This window comes from Apis dorsata, unplaced genomic scaffold (genome assembly GCF_000469605.1).
Source record: "Apis dorsata unplaced genomic scaffold, Apis dorsata 1.3 scaffold_787, whole genome shotgun sequence".
Classification (NCBI taxonomy): Eukaryota; Metazoa; Arthropoda; class Insecta; order Hymenoptera; family Apidae; genus Apis; species Apis dorsata.
Window position 1 is genome coordinate 281,295 of NW_006263931.1, and position 19,013 is coordinate 300,307.

General features: G+C 22.8%; 5 protein-coding genes across 9 annotated transcripts in view; 3 read left to right on the forward strand and 2 right to left on the reverse strand.

Annotated features, from left to right (window-relative positions):
* Positions 1-619: 619 nt before the first annotated feature.
* On the reverse strand, positions 620-4,618 carry LOC102674456 (dual specificity protein phosphatase CDC14C-like). 3 transcript variants are annotated; one of them, XM_006622888.2, is made up of 9 exons: positions 4,245-4,618; positions 3,920-4,017; positions 3,573-3,838; positions 3,175-3,475; positions 2,728-3,097; positions 2,317-2,637; positions 2,033-2,164; positions 1,583-1,867; positions 620-900 (listed from the first exon to the last, which is right to left on the reverse strand). In XM_006622888.2, exons 2-9 carry the CDS (start codon positions 3,966-3,968, stop codon positions 858-860), a joined length of 1,767 nt encoding a protein of 588 aa, XP_006622951.1. In that variant the 5' UTR covers positions 3,969-4,017; positions 4,245-4,618; the 3' UTR covers positions 620-857. The 3 variants fall into 3 exon arrangements, with proteins under 3 accessions (XP_006622951.1, XP_006622949.1, XP_006622950.1); XM_006622886.2 differs by having other exon boundaries at positions 3,920-4,137; XM_006622887.2 differs by lacking the exon at positions 4,245-4,618 and having other exon boundaries at positions 3,920-4,228.
* A 328-nt stretch (positions 4,619-4,946) lies between these two features.
* LOC102674848 lies at positions 4,947-10,460 on the forward strand. The gene is made up of 3 exons (XM_006622890.2): positions 4,947-9,054; positions 9,156-9,437; positions 9,519-10,460. Exons 1-3 carry the CDS (start codon positions 5,126-5,128, stop codon positions 10,096-10,098), a joined length of 4,791 nt encoding a protein of 1,596 aa, XP_006622953.1. The 5' UTR covers positions 4,947-5,125; the 3' UTR covers positions 10,099-10,460.
* A 1,364-nt stretch (positions 10,461-11,824) lies between these two features.
* LOC102675248 (cell division cycle protein 20 homolog) lies at positions 11,825-14,499 on the forward strand. 2 transcript variants are annotated; one of them, XM_006622893.1, is made up of 7 exons: positions 11,825-12,233; positions 12,297-12,427; positions 12,549-12,640; positions 12,727-13,018; positions 13,084-13,381; positions 13,440-13,756; positions 13,870-14,499. In XM_006622893.1, the coding sequence occupies exons 1-7, from the start codon at positions 12,121-12,123 to the stop codon at positions 14,196-14,198; spliced, it is 1,572 nt and encodes a 523-aa protein (XP_006622956.1). In that variant the 5' UTR covers positions 11,825-12,120; the 3' UTR covers positions 14,199-14,499. The 2 variants fall into 2 exon arrangements, with proteins under 2 accessions (XP_006622956.1, XP_006622957.1); XM_006622894.1 differs by having other exon boundaries at positions 11,838-12,233; positions 12,567-12,640.
* A 104-nt stretch (positions 14,500-14,603) lies between these two features.
* Positions 14,604-18,813, forward strand: LOC102675111 (protein inturned). The gene is made up of 11 exons (XM_006622892.2): positions 14,604-14,991; positions 15,123-15,423; positions 15,499-15,771; positions 15,868-15,939; positions 16,078-16,334; positions 16,422-16,511; positions 16,589-16,931; positions 17,001-17,338; positions 17,455-17,777; positions 17,850-18,016; positions 18,111-18,813. Exons 1-11 carry the CDS (start codon positions 14,837-14,839, stop codon positions 18,594-18,596), a joined length of 2,805 nt encoding a protein of 934 aa, XP_006622955.1. The 5' UTR covers positions 14,604-14,836; the 3' UTR covers positions 18,597-18,813.
* The window catches only part of LOC102674981 (F-box only protein 6-like), a 1,917-nt gene continuing 1,217 nt past the window's right edge, over positions 18,314-19,013 (reverse strand). The window contains exon 4 of one of the 2 annotated variants that reach the window (XM_031513869.1): positions 18,314-19,013. This exon is cut by the window's right edge and continues 16 nt beyond it. In XM_031513869.1, coding sequence (XP_031369729.1) covers positions 18,853-19,013 — 161 coding nt within the window. In that variant the 3' untranslated portion in view covers positions 18,314-18,852. The other variant, XM_006622891.2, reaches the window with a different exon arrangement.

The following is a 19,013-nucleotide window of genomic DNA, read 5'->3' on the forward strand; positions in this document are numbered from 1 at the left end:
TTCAAAAATTATATTTAAACTTTATCTTTTATAGGAAGATAAATAAATTATATTAATCACATAGATATAAATGAAAATACATATTAGGATTTTAAGTTTCTATTCATTTTATTATTTTTGTCATTGAAAATAATAGAAATTATGATTCATATGAACTATTGCATATTAATAAACATTAAAATTAAATTTTATAATTAATAATGATTTTAAATATTATAAAAAGAAACAAAAAATAAACAAAAGAAAATATTGATTATTTCATACGAAAATCTTTGTGTACAAGATTGATAATATGTATAATTTAATAAATAAAAAATCTCTATATGATTATCGATATAATATTTTAATAAAATTTAAGCTCGAATAAATTTTAATACATAATTTTTTACTAAAAATAGCAAATAATGTGAAAATTTTTAAACTTAAAAATTAATTGATAATTATCCATAATTATTCACAATTATAATAATAATATTCATATTATTTTTCTGACCAGCAGAAGAATAGTGTAGTAAATTAAGATCAATAAAATTATATTTTGTTGCTTTTACGAACGTTCAACGTATCGTAAAATATGGAAGAATTTTTAAAAATCATGTAGAAAACATTCATGATTATGAGAAACTTACAATCCAACTTTAGAAATGTAAACATAAAATAATTAATTTGTAAAAGATATATGATAATAATAAGACTATTTGATCTTTTTCGATCACAACAGTTATTTAAGTTGAAAATGGATGATTAGTGAAATGTTTTTACTGAATGATTGAATTTAAACGATGAGATCTTCTGCGTTGTCGAGATGCTTGAGTTATCAGATTGTCTTCCCCAATGCCATTGAGAATATCGGTTAGTCATCTGATAAATGCAGTTTTATAACTTTTGGTTGTTCGTGCACTGTAAGTCATAGAAAGAAATCGAAGCAGTTCGTTAGCCATTTTAGTGTTATTTAATATCTAAATTTCAAATGTAATTTATTTAATTTCATAGAAAAAAATGATAATTGTATTTAACAAAAAATTATTTTAAATTTGAACTTTTATACAATTTAAAATTTTGCTAATCAATTTTATATACAAAAATTAATAAATATATAACATTATTATTTTTGTTTTTTTTAAATTTAATAATGTCTTAATAAAGATTATATTATGTTTTGAATAAAGATTTTTTGTCAATACATGCAACATTTAATATTAATAAAAAGCTACATGCAAGTTTTTGTTAATGATAAATATAAGATTTATAAATATAATTTTTTAGATTTTTCTATATATATATTATATACAATTAATTATTAAAATAAAAATATTTATAATATTATAATTTATAATATATATGATGTATTTAAAAATTGAGAAATTGCATCAAAAAAATAAAATTACAAAGCTGACTCATGTAATAATTATTTCAATAAAAAAATATATTTATATTTATATTTATTTTTAAATATATGAAAAAAAATTTAAGATTAAAAAAAACTTGTTTAAAAATTTTAAGTTAAAAATTGTTCATAAAAAGAACTATATAACTGTTACTTAATAAACATTTTGAAAGTAACAGTTACAAAGAGACTTACTGTCTTAGAGAATGATAGCGATTTACTCGATCTGCAGACCTGAGAATCATATTCATGCCTCGCTGCGGTTGTGTAATCAAATTATTTGCAGATGCATTTGTAGTTTGAGTCTCTGTGAGGCAGGAAGTTTTTATACTGGCCCTTGTCACTGGTTTTGATACAGACATTGATGTAACACGTGTATTAGAAGATGTATTGTTGTTGATATTATGAAGTCGTGTTGTTGGTTTAGTAGACTTTACACGATGTGAAGGTTCACATGTACTATTCACTAGCCAATTATTTCTATAATTTTTAGTATATTGTGAGTTTACATTTACTTGTATAACCTTCATTAATTATAATACAAAACTAACAAAATTTAAAAATAAAAGAAAAAATTATTTTAAATAAATAATAATAAAATTTAAGAAATTTATGAATTGAATTAAATAAAATTTAGTTCTTAACCTTTTAGAGATTGTAGTTGTAGTAGTAGATCTAGGAAGGAGTCTTTTTGTTGAATCCTTTTCTTTATTTCCACTTAATGTATTAACTGTACTCTTTTGAGTTCTTGTTTGTAATAATGATCTTAAATAAGGACTAAAAAAAATAATATTTATTTATTAATTATTCTATTTTGTTAATAATTAATAAAATTAATAATTATATTATATTATTATATTATATATATTATTATATTATATATAATTAATAAAAACAAATAATAAATAAAATTATATTATGATACTTACTTTACTACTGTTGATGGTCTAGAAGTTGTATTTAAAGAAGTATGATTCGTTGGTAAACGTTTTCTTTTAGCTTTTATTTGATTCAATTTATCACCTTGAGTTAAGGTAGTACTAGTACTTGCATGATCATCTAATGTAATTCCATCTACACAATGCATTATTCCTGAAACATTATCTTGCATCACGTGAGCGGTTTTTAGACTGGATAAAAATGATGTCTTTGGTCTACCAATTATAGAATATATTCCATATTCATGAACTGGTTTTCCATTCTGAGCTTGTAATGGTTCTTTTAGTAAAGAATGAAGATATGCTTCTTTTCTAAAATATAGAATTTATGATCTTTTTTAATATCAAAAATTAAATTATTTCTAAATTATAAACTGAAAACATTGATATATTGATACATACTTTTCTAACCATTCCTGTTGATGTCCAATTACTGAACCTGGCCTACATATTCGTATCCATGCAATTGTTTCATGAGCTGTTAAATGATAATGTTTCATAATATAACAACCTATCAATGAACCTGTTCTACCAAGTCCAGCTCTACAATGTACAGCAACAGCGCCACTTGCATTTTCTGCTATTTTAAGAAATTGTCGCATGATTGAATCTGTTGGAGTTGAACCATCAAGAAAAAACAAATCTTTATGATCAAATCCAGCATCCGTAAAGATTGAAGCATCATAAATTTTTTTATTAAGACGTATAATTGTAGTTACATTATTGTAATGGAAATATGTAAAATATGATTCTGGTGCATGAAGTGGATATCCTAATAAATAAAAAATAATGAATTCAAAAAATATGAATAAAAGTATTTATCATAATTTAATCTAAAATTAAACTTACCATTTTCTATTTTGAATTTAGCATAAGGGCCGCAAAATGCTATAAATTTACCAGGAATAATCCAATTTAAATCTCCATTTTCCACTCTTTCAAAATATTCATATTCTTTAACACAAAAATCTTGAAAATTAAAAAATCCAAGTTTGTGACACTTATATATAGCACTGAGACACTCAATCAAAGATATTTCAAACCATGGTGTACCAACAGAAGCATCTCGAAACATTATAAATGATGGACTATCAGGATTATTGGTTAAGCAATTATATGCTTCTTCTGCAGTATGTTTACAATATAATATCTAAAAAATACATATTGAATAAATTTTATTTTTTTTATATATTTTATATATTTATATATTTATCAACATGAATGCAATTAATATAAAAATATCCTACAGCATAACTTCCTATAAGAAAAGCAGCATTAACTCTCTTTGCTGGATCCATTATCGTATAATGTACAATCTTTTTCTTTCTTAATGTTACTGCTTTAAGTTTTTTATTAACTTTTTGACAATAATGATATAACATAGCAAGATTTAATGGACCAAAATCATCATAGAAATTTTCATAAACCAATTCATCATCAATACTGAAATAATGGGTGTTTGGAGTACTCTTTGGTTTTGTCATTGTCTTCAATGTGACAAAATATAATCGATCTATAGCATAAAAAAAATATAAGTGATAAATACATTAAATATTATGATATTTTAATTATATTCTTTTTAAAAATTTGTTACCTTTTATGAATTCTGAAGCACATAATAATAAGTCATTTGTATCCTCCATTATTGGTTTGTATATATTATCTGATGATGTGAATACCAACTGAACAAGCCTGTCATCAGCGTAGCCGATATAAGAAAGGATACAATTTAATTAACACAATCAGAGATCATAAATATAAACACACAGAAGGTTAGAGTAGATGTAGTAAAGGTAAACTGGATCCATCTACCTACACACGGTTATATTTGCATGGTATGTGTAATACGAACGAATTCATAATTAGAATGCTATACACGATAATACGATATATTATATTAAAAAAGTGTTTGTACTTACCTATACGACCGTTACAAGATTCAAACTTGGTCAATGAAGAATTGATGATGGCTGATCAATTACGTTATAGATCTCTTCCGGTTTATTGCATATTGAAGTATATGTTATTTTATAATTAACATATTATATTTTTTTTTACTATTCAAACATAATCATTTTATAAAATATTGATCAAATATTTATTCATTATATATACAATATATCATTATCCTTTATAAGAATAAAGAGTAGTTTTTGAATATACTGCCATGTTGGTTATCCCGTAATGTAAAACTACGACGTATGAATTCAATATCTAGAACAAGAAACATTGTGAAATGTTCACTAATATTACGAATATCTTATATAATATTTTAAAAACTTTAAACTGAAATACAATAAATGTTAAATATTTATAACAATTATATTGTGTTAATTTTTATTCTTTATTTACATAGATTAAACAATTATTCCATTAATTATAAAATAGCGCACTCTATTAAATAAAAATTCCCTATATTTCGTATCAATTATTATTAGTTTTTTTTTAATTTTAATTTTAAATTTATTTGTATTTATATTTATATTTATAACAGATATTTTAATTTTAATTTAAATATCTTTTGAATTTATTATTTATAAATTATTATGTTTTTGTATCTCTTAGTTACATATTTAAATAAGAATTTTTGAATAAACATCTTTTTATGACATCTGTTATGTTTTTATTCTTTGGACTTCTACCAATTGCGCCGATCATTTATTGGTGTAATTTTAGTGTAATAAATCGCAATCATAACTTAATAATCATATTTAAGCGAAATAGAATAAATCTTTATAGATATAATTATAAGACGTTGTTTAGAATATGGTTCGGAATGACGTTTTTCGATATTAATTGAATGAAAAAAAAAAAAGATAAAATGGAAAGTAAAGAAAATACTCAGACAAATGTATTTTTGTCAGAATACATACCTTCAAAAACATTTATATTTTCTGAACCATATACATTTAATGCTCCTAAGCAGATAATGGATATATCTGGGAAAAATTCATTTACTTTTGCTATGCCAATATTAGCAACACAATCTAATAATCAAGATATATGTGTTTTTCAACCGGATATATGTGAGAAGCAATATAAACCAAAAATTTCAAGAAATTCTTATAAATCTGCTGTTAATGTATTTGCTCAAGCACTTAAAGATACTGCAATGTTTGAGCAATTAAAAAAAAATTCTAGATCACAAATTACTAAAATTAATCCAGAAAATTCAATAACATGTACAAATGTACCTCAATCATTACTTACTAAAGTAACAGCAAAAGAATATTTTATTCAATTCGGAAATCTTTTAAAAATAACTATACGTCCTAAAAAACAAATAATTACAGTTATCTATGCTACCAACGAAGAAGCAAATGTAGCTTATAATAAAAGTGGTGAATATTTGGGTGAAAAATTTAATATAGAATGGACAAAATTATCTTCTTTGCCAAAATCTCCTACAAAGAAAAAAGATTTACAAAAAAATATTGTATCACAAATTGTATCTAATTTTTTTAAATCATCAGATGATGAAATCAGATCAGAAATAGATGCTATGACAAATTTAGAATATAATGTACACAGTAGAAATAATTTTAGTGGAACTTTAAGTAAAAAACATAAACCATTACAATCAAAAAATATATCAAAGTCAGTTACAAGATTAACAAAAGCTGAAAAACATAAATCTGATAGTCAAATATCTGATCTATTACCTAATGCCACAATTGAAGAACTACAAAATATAATTCAACAACCTGCACATACTTCCGAAGATAGATATAAAGTATTAGAAGCAAGAGATCGACTTATACGAATGAGACAAGTTAGATCACATACATTAGCAGCAGCTAAAGTAATGATTGGAACATGTCCTGATATGTGTCCTGAAAAAGAACGTTTAATGCGTGAATCAAAAAGACAAGTGGCATTATACGAACAACTTGAAACCAATGAATATGGAATAAATCATATGAGAGCAGTCAAACAATATTCTAGATCTTCTGCAGATCAAGAAGAACCAATGGCTCATGAATTAAGACCAGTAAAATCTTTAAAAATGACTATGAGTTATTTATTACATGAAATAGTAAATCTTTGTGATAAACAAGGAACAAACTTGGGAGACTGGTATTATTTTTTATGGGATAGAACAAGAGGAATTCGAAAAGATATAACACAACAAGAATTATGTTGTATTGATAGCGTGGAATTAGTTGAACAATGTGCTAGATTTCATATAGTATGTTCTGAAAGATTATGTGCTGAAGAAACATCTGTTTTTGATAAAAGAATCAATTCAGATAATTTAACAAAATGTTTACAATCATTAAAATATATGTATCATGATTTGAGAGTAAAGGAAATTAATTGTAAAAATGAACCTGAATTTTGGGCATATATTATTTTATTAAATTTAAATAATGGCAATTTTATGTGGGATTTACAAAGATTGCCAAACAATATACAAAAATCATCAGAAGTTCAATTTGCATTAGAAATATATTCTGCTCTTGAATCAAATAATTATTATAAATTTTTTAAACTTGTTCAAAAAACTACATATTTAAATGCATGCATCTTACTCAGATATTTTAATCAAGTAAGATTAAAAGCATTATCAGTATTAGTCAAAGCTTATTGTAGAACGGCATCAACAGCATATCCATTATACGAATTGATTGATATTTTAGGTTTTGAGGATGAAAATGAAGCTATATATTTTTGTGAACAGGTTGGTTTAAGCGTTTCAAAAGATGACTTACACGTATTATTGAATCGACATAATTTTAGTATGCCTGTATTAAATATAAAACAAAAGAGAGCACACAATTTAATAGATTCTAAAAGAATTATACAACATTTATCTATTGGAGAATGTATAGCAGGAGGAAAAATGCCAGAAAAAACTTATAAATATCATAAACCTCACAATAGTTTTGATTTACATGGTTATTTAATGCCTAATTCTATTAATGCAGAAGATCAAAATAAAAATATTATTTTTACATCAAATGATCCATATGAGTTTAGAGATGAAGATGTAGTACAAAATGAATCATTAAAAGAAATATTGGAAAAAAGTCAAAACAATAATGAAAATATGGTTAATATTGAACACACAACATTAAAATGTATTTCAAACATTGAAGCAGATACAAATCTTTTAACATCCATAAAATCTAATTCTGATGAATCTTGTCTCTCTAAATCTCATGCAGAAATCAATAAATCTCAGACACACACAAATTTGAACATATTAGTAAAATCAAAACCAGAAAATCAGAAAAATTCAAACACATTTAGTTTCATATCCAAACAGCATTTAAATGAATCTTCTGTTTCACCTAATATATTTAATGTAACATCAACAATTTCAAATACTTCTAATGTATTTGCTAAACAATTTGAATCGTCATCAAATCATGATAAATCTCCTTTTGTAATAACTATAAATAAAAACATATTTTCAACAATGCCACAAGGAAATATATTTACGAAAAATCTTACACCTTCCACTGTTCCAAAATCACTAAATATTATAAATTCTGTAAGTATGACTAAAAATATATCAAAAGAAGCACCAGAATTTATGAATAAAACCGAAATAAGAAAACAAATTGTACAAGATGAAAAAATAGAAAAATTAAAAGTAGAACAAGAATCTATTAAAAAAACACAAGAAATTAATGATACTGCAAAAGATATTTTAAATATTTTAGAAACAGAAATAATAAAAACATGTTGTTCTACTATAGTGAAAGAAGAAATGGATAAAATATATATTTACAATACACTTGGTGAAGATATTAATAATAAAGTTTTAAATGAAGTAACTTATGAAATTTGCAATAATTTATTAAAGGAAGAAATCAATGTTCAAAAATTATATGAAATGTCAATGAAAATAAAAAATAGAGTAATTATAAAATATTTAAAAAAGTGGAAATGTAATACATTAAAAAAAAAACAACAAAGAAGAGCATTAGAAAATACACCAGTATGGTTACAAAAATATTCTAGTGAACAATGTGCAAAATTATTATACTCTAAGGAACAAGATATAGTTATTAAAAACATGTGTAAAAAACAAGATGAACAAAAAGATATCAAATATTATTTTGAATCTTTAGCACCAATTAAAGTTATTATTTACATTGGTATTAAAGAATACTTAAAAACTTTAGACATTAATATACAATCCAACTATTATTGGAAATTAGTTATTTCATGGCCAAATTTACACAATAAAACAGTTTTATGGCATTATAAAAAAATAATGAATCAATATCTTTGTCCTGAAGATTATACTACAGAACCTATTATAATATTATATCAACCAAATCAAGTTGAAACATTGCATATATGTATTAGACATTTTGAAGGTCTTATTAGCGATCATAATTTAATAGGATCAGACGCTCTTTTATTCATAGCAGATGCTTCTGAAGAAATTAAATTTGTTGTAAAACGTTTAATGAATGCTGTATTAGCAAGAGATAAACTTATGCCTATACCACTTGTATTTATTATTTTTGGTCATTCAATCTTTCAAACCCAAGATGGAGAAATTATTTCTAGTTTGGAAAAATTGTTGAAATCTGGATATTTATCAGTATACACAATTATCCATGAAAAAGATTTGACTGAGAAAACAATTTTAAATTTAACACAAAGTGCAATACTTTGGTTATCCATAAATAAATCTTCTCAAAATCCACTAGAAATGAATTATTTACAAAATATTTATGATACTTATTTAACAGAAGATTTATGGTTAAGGTATTATAATTAAAGAAATATTATTTAATAATTTTTTTTATTTATTTCATTATCTTTAAAATCTTATTTATATAATTTTTGTATTTTTATATTTTCTACAGGATATATGATAACTCATTTTTTAATGAAAAGTTATTACATGCTTTAGAGGAACCTAATTTTATAATTAATTTACATAATGAAGCAGTTTCTCATATAATAGATATAATATTAAGCCCAGAAACTTTTATGTATACAAAATTTGCTCCAGAATTAAAAAAATTTGTCAAAAATCAATATATGATGCCATGTAGTTATGAATATTTTGATGATGTTTGGAAAAATGAAGATTATAAAGCAAAATTAGAAAAAGTGATGTCTAGTTTTAAGCTACCTCAATGGAAGTAAGAAATATAATTAATTTTTGTATTATATTTAATATTAGTTTATGAATTTAATTAAATTTATATATATATTTATTTTAGGTATTCATGGCCTATAAATAATAATATCATATTTCATCAAAATATAACAAATTACTGTCAAGAAGCATTATTTATTTCTGACAGTAATGAAATATCTTGTAATATATTAAGTAACATTTTTATTACAACAGGAATTTCCACTATATCAAATTTTATCAACATTTTATTGTATATTATTAAGCAAAAAATACATCTTCTTGATAAAGATTTAAAAGTAATCTATAATAAGAATTATATGAAATACTTTCAGACATTACCATGGTGGTTGAAATCCAATCTATTAATTCAATATAAGATTGTATCAAAAAATGTTAATATTCAAGAAACTGAAAAAGAAAATAGAAAAAAGAATAATATTAATGAACCAGTAGTAAAAAAACGGAAATTAAATAAATATCAAGAAAGTAATGTTGAATTTGAATCATTAGCAACATTTTGTGAAAATAGTCGTAGTCAAATTATGGAAGTGCATTGCATTTCAAAAAAAATTGAAAATCGTTTAAAGGAACATCAACAACAAAGTTATTCATTTGAAAAAAAATTAAAAGATGCTTTATTTAATGAATATTTAATGAAATGAAATATTTTTTAACAAAATGTAACATATAAAAAAGTTAATATTATATTTATAATACTTTATAAAATCTATTGTGTTTACAGTATTATATAAGAAATAATGAATTCATGTATATACTATAAGTAATATTTAACTCTTTAACATATAATTATATCATATAATTCATTCCTCTGAATATTACATTGTAAAAAATAAATGGGTAAAGTATAATATTTATTACAAAATTGTGAAGTTATATATTATTTTAATTATGAAAATTGAAATGAATAGTATTTTTATTCCTTTTACTCAGAAAAAGTAAATATTGTATTGCTAAGAAATGCTCTGAAGTTTTTGGATTATACAAAAGCAAATCTGTACAAATCTATTTTTTTTATTTATCTTCATATGATACTACTATTCAATGTTATTTATGTAATGTAAAATTATGTTATGTAAATCTTAATTTTCAGTTACATACATCCATATTTTTGTGATTATATTTACCTATCAAATATATTCAATTATATTTATATTTCTTTTAAGGATTTTTTTTCAACCAATTATTAGGTATTTATTTGTTTATATATTATTTTAACAAAGAATTTGGTTATAAGATGGCATCAAATATTTACAAGGTCTTTTCATATATAATTTCTCATTCTTTTGGTAAATTAATTAAATTAATTAATATAACAATATTTTTAATAAAGAATAAGTAAAATTATTATATATTATTTATTTATTTTTAAGATATCATAAAAGATATATAAGATAACATATTAGATTTTAAGATTTACTATATTATTATAAGCTATTTTGTTTTAATTTTTTAATTAGTTTTTTTATTTTATGTGATTTTCTTATTTTTCAAGATTTTCTTTCACATAACTATTGTATTCAGGAAAAATTATATTTATTTAAACAATGAGTTATTTCATATTTTCTGTTTTTCTTTGATTTATGAAAAAGAAAATTGGATAAAATATATAATATTAATAATATATGTATAGTAGATAGTAATGTGCAATAATATACTAATATACTAATAAATATATAATAATAATGATTAACTTAACTTTAAATTGAAATTTATGTATATATTAATATGCACAAATATGCATAATAAATTATTATATGAATATATTGTATTATTGTATAAATCCTTAGAGACATAATGTTTACAAGAAATATAGATATAATATAGTGCATCTATATTTAAAATGCAAATTATAGCAAAATATTTATATTTTTACTAAAGTTTTGTATATTTTTGATGAAGATTTGATATAAGTTGATATACAAATTTTTATATATTTTTGGTATCAATTTATTAATATAACTTGATAACCAAATTTTAAATCAAATTTGGTATCATTTTGATAATAAAATTTATATTTATATTTATATTTATTTTGATAAAAAATTTGGCAAAAATAGAATTAATTTAAAGATATCTATAGACATATTACAAAAATATATTTAATTTTTATTTTCTAAAATGATAAAAGATAATATTAAAATAGAATTAATTAATTAATCAATTAAATATATATTATATATACATATAACAAAAATAATAATAATTGTAAATTTATTTAAAATATTATTTTCTGTTTATAACAATATTATTTTCTGTTTATAAAATTTTAAGTTTTTGTTAATAAAGATTTTAAATATTTCATTAATATTCATTATTTTTGAAAATGCTCCTTTACTTCTACTGCGACCTCTATTGGAAAATTATTATACAAAAAGTTTTAAATTTTAACGAACTTTTTAAATGTTCAGTATTTTATTCGCTTTAAGAATTGTGTGACTAAAGAATTTAGTGTTTTTTAGTGTGTCATTGTAATTCTTAATCTACATATATTGATGCTCTTTCTACAATAATAAAGTTTAAATTGGAAATAAAATAATTTAATTATTTGTAAGATGCAGTAATGTTTTATAAGTGTGCGAGTTAATTTATATTTTAAATTTTATTTATTCATTATTTCATATTTTTAAATTAAGTGAATATTTAAATTTTGAATTAACATCATTATGTCTCATTTAAAATATATGAAAGAAATAAATAATTTAACTCGCATGGATGAAACTATTAAGGGACCTCTTCCACGTTGGCAAAAAAAATGTTTAGAAACATCAAATTCCAGGTATTACTTTATTATTTTATTAAAAATAAAATATATATCTCTATATTACATGTATTTATACAGTGTCAACATTAATTCATCGCGAAAAATTTCAAATGGATCATTTGCAAATAGTACTACAGGAAAAACACCAACAAAAAAGAATGATAATCGAACGAAAAAGACACCTTCTAAAACTTCTAAAAAATCTCCAAGTATGAATTATTTTTATAATTTAGGATAATTAATATATAGTGATAGAATTTCTACATATGACTAATATATAATGATACATATAAAAAAGTTCTATGTAGATTTTAAATACTATCTAATTAGGTCATACTTCTACACCAGCTAAAACACCTAGTGGTGGTGATAGATTTATTCCATCAAGATCAACTACTAATTTTGATCTTGGTTATTATAAGGTACATGTATAATTTTTTAATATAAATTTTGTCATTTTAATATAATAATAAAATTCATTAAATATATTTTTTTTTAATTTTTTCAGATTCAACAACAAACAAATGCAGAAAAAGATGAAGAAAAACTAGACAATGCAAGTCCTTCCAAAAGGGAAATGCAGCGACTTATGGGAGAAAATTTGCATGGTGGTGATATTAATCAAATGAGAGTTTTATCTTATCAAAATAAAGCACCAGCTCCTCCAGAAGGTTATCAAAATCCATTGCGTGTTGTGTATAGTCAAAGTAAAACACCAGCAAGCATAAAAACTTCTACAAGATATATACCACAAAATCCAGATAGAATATTGGATGCTCCAGAAATTGTTGATGATTATTGTAAGAATCTTTGTTCAATATTTATTATTATTAAACAATCATAAAAATTTATAAATTTATTTCAGATTTGAATTTGATTGATTGGTCAGAAAGTAATATTTTAGCTGTAGCATTAGGTGCTAATGTATATTTATGGAATGCTGCAACAGGAACTATAGAACAGTTACTTGAATTAAATGGTAATGATTATGTTTGCTCTGTTGCATGGATTCAAGAAGGTCCATATTTAGCTGTAGGCACTACAATAGGAAATACAGAACTATGGGATTGTAGTCAAACAAAAAGAATACGTGTAATGAATGGACATGCAGCCAGAGTCGGTTCTCTTTCTTGGAATTCACATATTTTAACAAGTGGTTGCAGGTAAAAATTTTTATAATACATATTAAAATAGAAATGTTAATACATGTATTTTATACAGAGCAGGACAAATAGTGCACCATGATGTTAGACAAAGAGACCATTTAATATCAACAATTAATGCACATGTTCAAGAGGTATGTGGTTTAAAATGGTCACCTGATGGAAAGTATTTAGCAAGCGGTGGTAATGATAATATGCTTCAAATATGGCCATCAGTGTCTGTACAAAGTCATACAAACACACAACCAATTTATTCACTAAATCAACATCAGGCTGCTGTAAAAGCTCTTGCATGGTGTCCATGGCAAAGTAGTATTCTTGCTAGTGGAGGTGGTACTGCTGATAGAACAATTCGATTTTGGAATTGTAACACAGGTAAAGAAAATAATCAAAACAATTGTATATATGTCATATATATAATATCCATAATAATAAAAATATTAATTTCATGAAAAAATTTTTTTTATTATTTAATATTTATACAATAGGTGTATGTTTAAATATGGTAGATACCAAATCACAGGTGTGTTCTTTGCTTTGGTCTACAACATATAAAGAAATTGTATCAGGCCATGGATATGCACAAAATCAATTAATAATTTGGAAATATCCTGCAATGACGAAAGTTGCAGAACTTACAGGCCATTCTAGTCGTGTTTTACACTTAGCGATGTCTCCAGATGGTACTACCATTCTTAGTGCAGGAGCTGATGAAACTTTAAGATTGTGGAAATGTTTCCAACCTGATCCATATAAAAAAAAAGATACAAATGAAATAAAAGCTGTTGCTTCTAGACTTAAACAATCAATTCGATAATGTTCTTATATTAATTTATATTTATTTTTTAATTGAATAATAAATGTGACTAATGATTTGTATTTTACTAGATGTGAAAACTTGTAATACAATTTCTAGTATCATTATTTGTTTATCAATGTATTTAAAATAAATTTGAAATACTTGGTACATGGAAGTATCGAGCCATTTTTAGTTATAGATATCTCATTTTTATAAAAATAATTATATGCATAAATAATATAAACCAACATAATTGACATTTGGGTATTTTTTTTATCTATTATAATAAAAACAAATAGAAATAAATATATAATTAAAATTATTTTTTTTTTGTATTTAATTTACTTTCGCATTGTATATAATATTTTAAATATGAAAAAAATATATTAAATCTCCCCACCTTTCATATAACGATATTAAAATTTTCAGAGAACCACTTCTTAGTCTAACCTTTCTTTGAAATGATTTGAGTAAACAATAATTCGTGTTAAAATATATCAACAATCTAAAATATTTTTATTTTAAAATTTAATAATAAGATAAATATTTTATAACAATTTTTGTTTTAAAAGAGAAGTATATAATAAAGTATAATAATAACAATTATATCAGAGAAAAAACTAGTGCATAAATCTTTACAATTTGATTAAAAAGAAATGGATGAAGGAAATTCTAAAAATATAATAATAAGATCGCAATGTAAATATGATCACATTTTTTCTTCAGAAAATGTGAAAGATGATAATGAGCATGACTGGTGGGCAAGTGATAGTGCATCAAGTACTGGATCATATTATTCAGATACAGATAGGTAATTATTATTGATACCTATTGATACCTATAATTATTAATTATAGATAATTAATATTTTAATCCTTTGTATTATTAAAATATATATCATTATTATATAATATATTATCAAATTTATATGAATTATTATAGTTCTACAGCAGAATGGGAATCGGAAATTAATTCTAATGGGGAATTGATTTATATAGAATCTGCAATAGATAATGTAAATGATGAACAATTTTCATTCACTATAACAAAACTTGATTCTCAACCAGAATTGATGCGACGTCGTAGTACAAGAGCTGGAAAACTCATGCGATTTATAAAACGAAAAGAAAGTAAACGTTTGAGTACAAGGAATAAAAAAAATAATTTTAATGTTACAGTAAATAATATTGGAAATTCAGGAAAAGATGGAACTACAAAGGAAGTTACTTTTAGAGACTTTCAAGTAAATAATTTCAATTATAATTTAAATATTTTTAAAATAATAATAATATATTTTATTAAAAATATGTATATCTAGGCAGGTGAAACGCGAGAAGTTATATTATGGGTTGATCCTGATAGACGACATAAATTAGGAAGGAGAGCTACATTATGTGAAGCATATTTTGGAATTATTCCAAGTGTTTTTTCTGACAAAACACGTATTATGGTTGCTGGATTTATACCAGATGGAGAAGCAATAAAAAATAAAAATATTAAAATTGGAGATTGGCTACGAAGTATAAATTCAAATAATGTTACATATCAAAATTTAGATAATATATTATCTGAAATAACAGTTTCAACAAATGTAAGAATTAAAATTTAGAAAATATTAAATTTAATTGATATTTTACGAAAATTATAAAATATTTTATTATACAATCAATTTTTATTCTTTATTTAGGTAACATTAGAATTACAAAGAATTGCAGGTATTGATGTTACAGCAACATTATCTGGATTAAATTGTCCTAAAGTAATTATAATGTATATGATTATAATGTATATTATAATTCTAAAGTATATTTATGTATATATAATTATATACATAATATAAATATAATTTAAGTAAAATTTGAAATTAATAATAATATATTATTCTTTTTATTATTAGCAATCTGTATTAGTACAAAGATTAATGAATAAAGAGGAAAGTAAAGATTTAATGCAATCAATAATAAATTATCCACTTGGTGTATTATATCTACAAACCACTGAATTATCAGAAGTGGGACCAGAATTACAAGGTGTTTTATATACATTTCCTCGATCAGAAAATAAAAATATGCATTCTATATTATGTACAGCAAGAGGAGCTTTTATAACTCTCAATCATTTATTACCAGAAATTGCTGGTTTACAACCTACTAGGTATAATTAAAATTTTATAATACTTTCTATAAATACATAATTTTTATAACATGTATGCAATCACATTTTATAGTACAACTTTTATAGTACTACAATACAGGTAGCAGAAGAAGAAATTCATGTTATATATACACCTCGAAATGATGAGTTACTTTTATTAGCATTTCCAAAAAAATGGTAAGTTAATTGAATAATATTTATATAATATTATAATAATAAATAAATATTAATATGTATATATTTTAAATTATCAGTTGCAGTCTTGAAGAAGCTATTAATTTATCAAATGATATAGTAAAAACTTTAGAATTTGGATATCAGTCATTGACAAAATGTTTTACATCTGAGGAAAATCAATCTTCTTTAGACCATTTTTTTATTTTAATTATTCAACAATTATTAGATATAAAAAGTTATGCAAAAAATTTAGAATTGACTAATTCTTGTATGGAAATTCATAATAATATTGAAAATATAGAAAGTTACAAATTTAGAAGCGCTTTTTCAGTTGCAAATTTTATAGAATTATCAAGAGATGCACAAATTCAAATTGATGCTGCTTTAAGTGAAATGGAAGCCATGGATTATAGAGATTGGGTATGTTTTGTAATAAAAAATAATAGAAGAAAAATGATATAATATAATTATATATTTTTTTTTTTTTAGAATGAAGATCCTATGGACTGTCAAAGATTATATACAATTTTAGGTAGTTGTATTTATCACAAACATTATCTTCTTGGATCTCATTTAATTCATAATGATTTGATTGAGATAGAATCTTATCTTAGACAAAACTGTATTTTAAATTTGATAAATAATGAACCTGTAAAGAGTCTTGTTATTTGGAAAAGAGTATATCCTTCTTCATATAATCATAAAAATATAGAAAATAATAAAAATAATCAATCACTTATTCCTAATGGAAAATGGTATTTACTTATTGTTGGATATGGACATGATTTATTAGCAGTTCTTTTAGAATCTGGTGGATGTACTGCAAAGTTAGTTTTTATAGTTTTTATTATTTATGAATTTAATTTTAATTATTTTAAGATTTTAATTGTTAGAAGAGATTAATTTTATATATATTGAATTGTTTATTTATTATTGAATATAGATGTAGTGAAATTATTGGTCCAAATATATTTTATGTAGAAGAAGCTCAAGAGACATTAAAACATATACAAAAAATAGGAGTAACAACATTAGCAGCCAAATGGATTGCATCTAATACAAGACCAGAAGTAATAACTTATGAAGATGTACCTATAAAATCATCTAGTATTACAGAAAATCTTCTAGGTCTCATAAAATCAACAGATGTACAAAATATATCTATTAAATCATCTCATACTACAAATAGTAATAAGAGACCTCAAGAAATACCTTCAATTTTAAAAAAACGTAATATAGAAGAATTTCCTGTAGTTTTAGGGTCAGGTAAGAAATTATTTATTTTATTATTTTATGTTAAATATGATATAATTTAAAAATACAACTTTCTTATTTTAGTATATTCTTTGCATACATCAGAAGATTCATTAAGTCAAGGAACTGGTGGGATTAGTGAAATAAGTGATGAAGCAATGCCTATATTAGGAAGACGAGCAACAAGAGAAAAAATCATTAGTAAATCAAGATATTCAGATGATAGCGATTCCGATATTGATATATATAAGGTAATTAGTACAGTAAATATATTAAATTATAATTATATTATCTCATATTTTATTTTTTTATATAATTTTCACAAAGTTTATTTTATTATTATAGAATAACTGTCAAATGTTAAATTTGGATATATCTAATATAAGAGAAAATTTATTAAGTCAAGCTGAATATTTAGTACCAAAAGTTTTGACAATGGGTGATAAAAATTATTTATATCATTATGTACATTTAGATATGGTTGAAGGAATTCTTCTATCTTCAAAACCATTAGAACATTTAGGAAAAAATCCCAATTTTCTTATAAATTTTAATAAATGTGTTCATATTATCCATAGATTATTACATAATACAGTAAGATTTAAAGCAATGTTAAATTCAGATGCTGATAAAACTGTGATTAATAAGAGTTTAATTGCTGTTAAAGAACATGGCGTGTTATTTGAATGGGAAAATTTAACTTATTGGGTTGTTGGTCGATTATTTACAACTCCTCATCCAAAAGAGTTATATGTATGTTATCAAGATTCTGCACCACAAAATTTAATTGAAATAGCATTTAAATTACATTCATTGCACACATTAATATAAATTTTAATTTTTTTGATCATATAGTTTTTAAAAATCAAATATTTCTTATGTCAAAAATTATGTTAAAAATATTATTGATATAAAATATTTGAAAAAGAAATAAATTTGTGAGATTTAAATTGTAAGTTTTATATAATAATTTAATAAATACTCTCAATATTAAAATATATGAATATTATATATTGTACTTTAAATAATATATATTCAAAATATTTTTTACTTGTGTGAATATTTTTCATATTTTCAAAAATATAGCTTATTTTTTTTTAGAAATACGTTTTCCATTATAATTTTTATTGGATAACATGTTAATTTCTTCACTGTTACGAAATTGAACTATGGGAATTTTTACACATACACAGGCACCTGCCATTTTGCTGCCATAATGTCCTGCCCAAAATAATTTATCAGTACCGC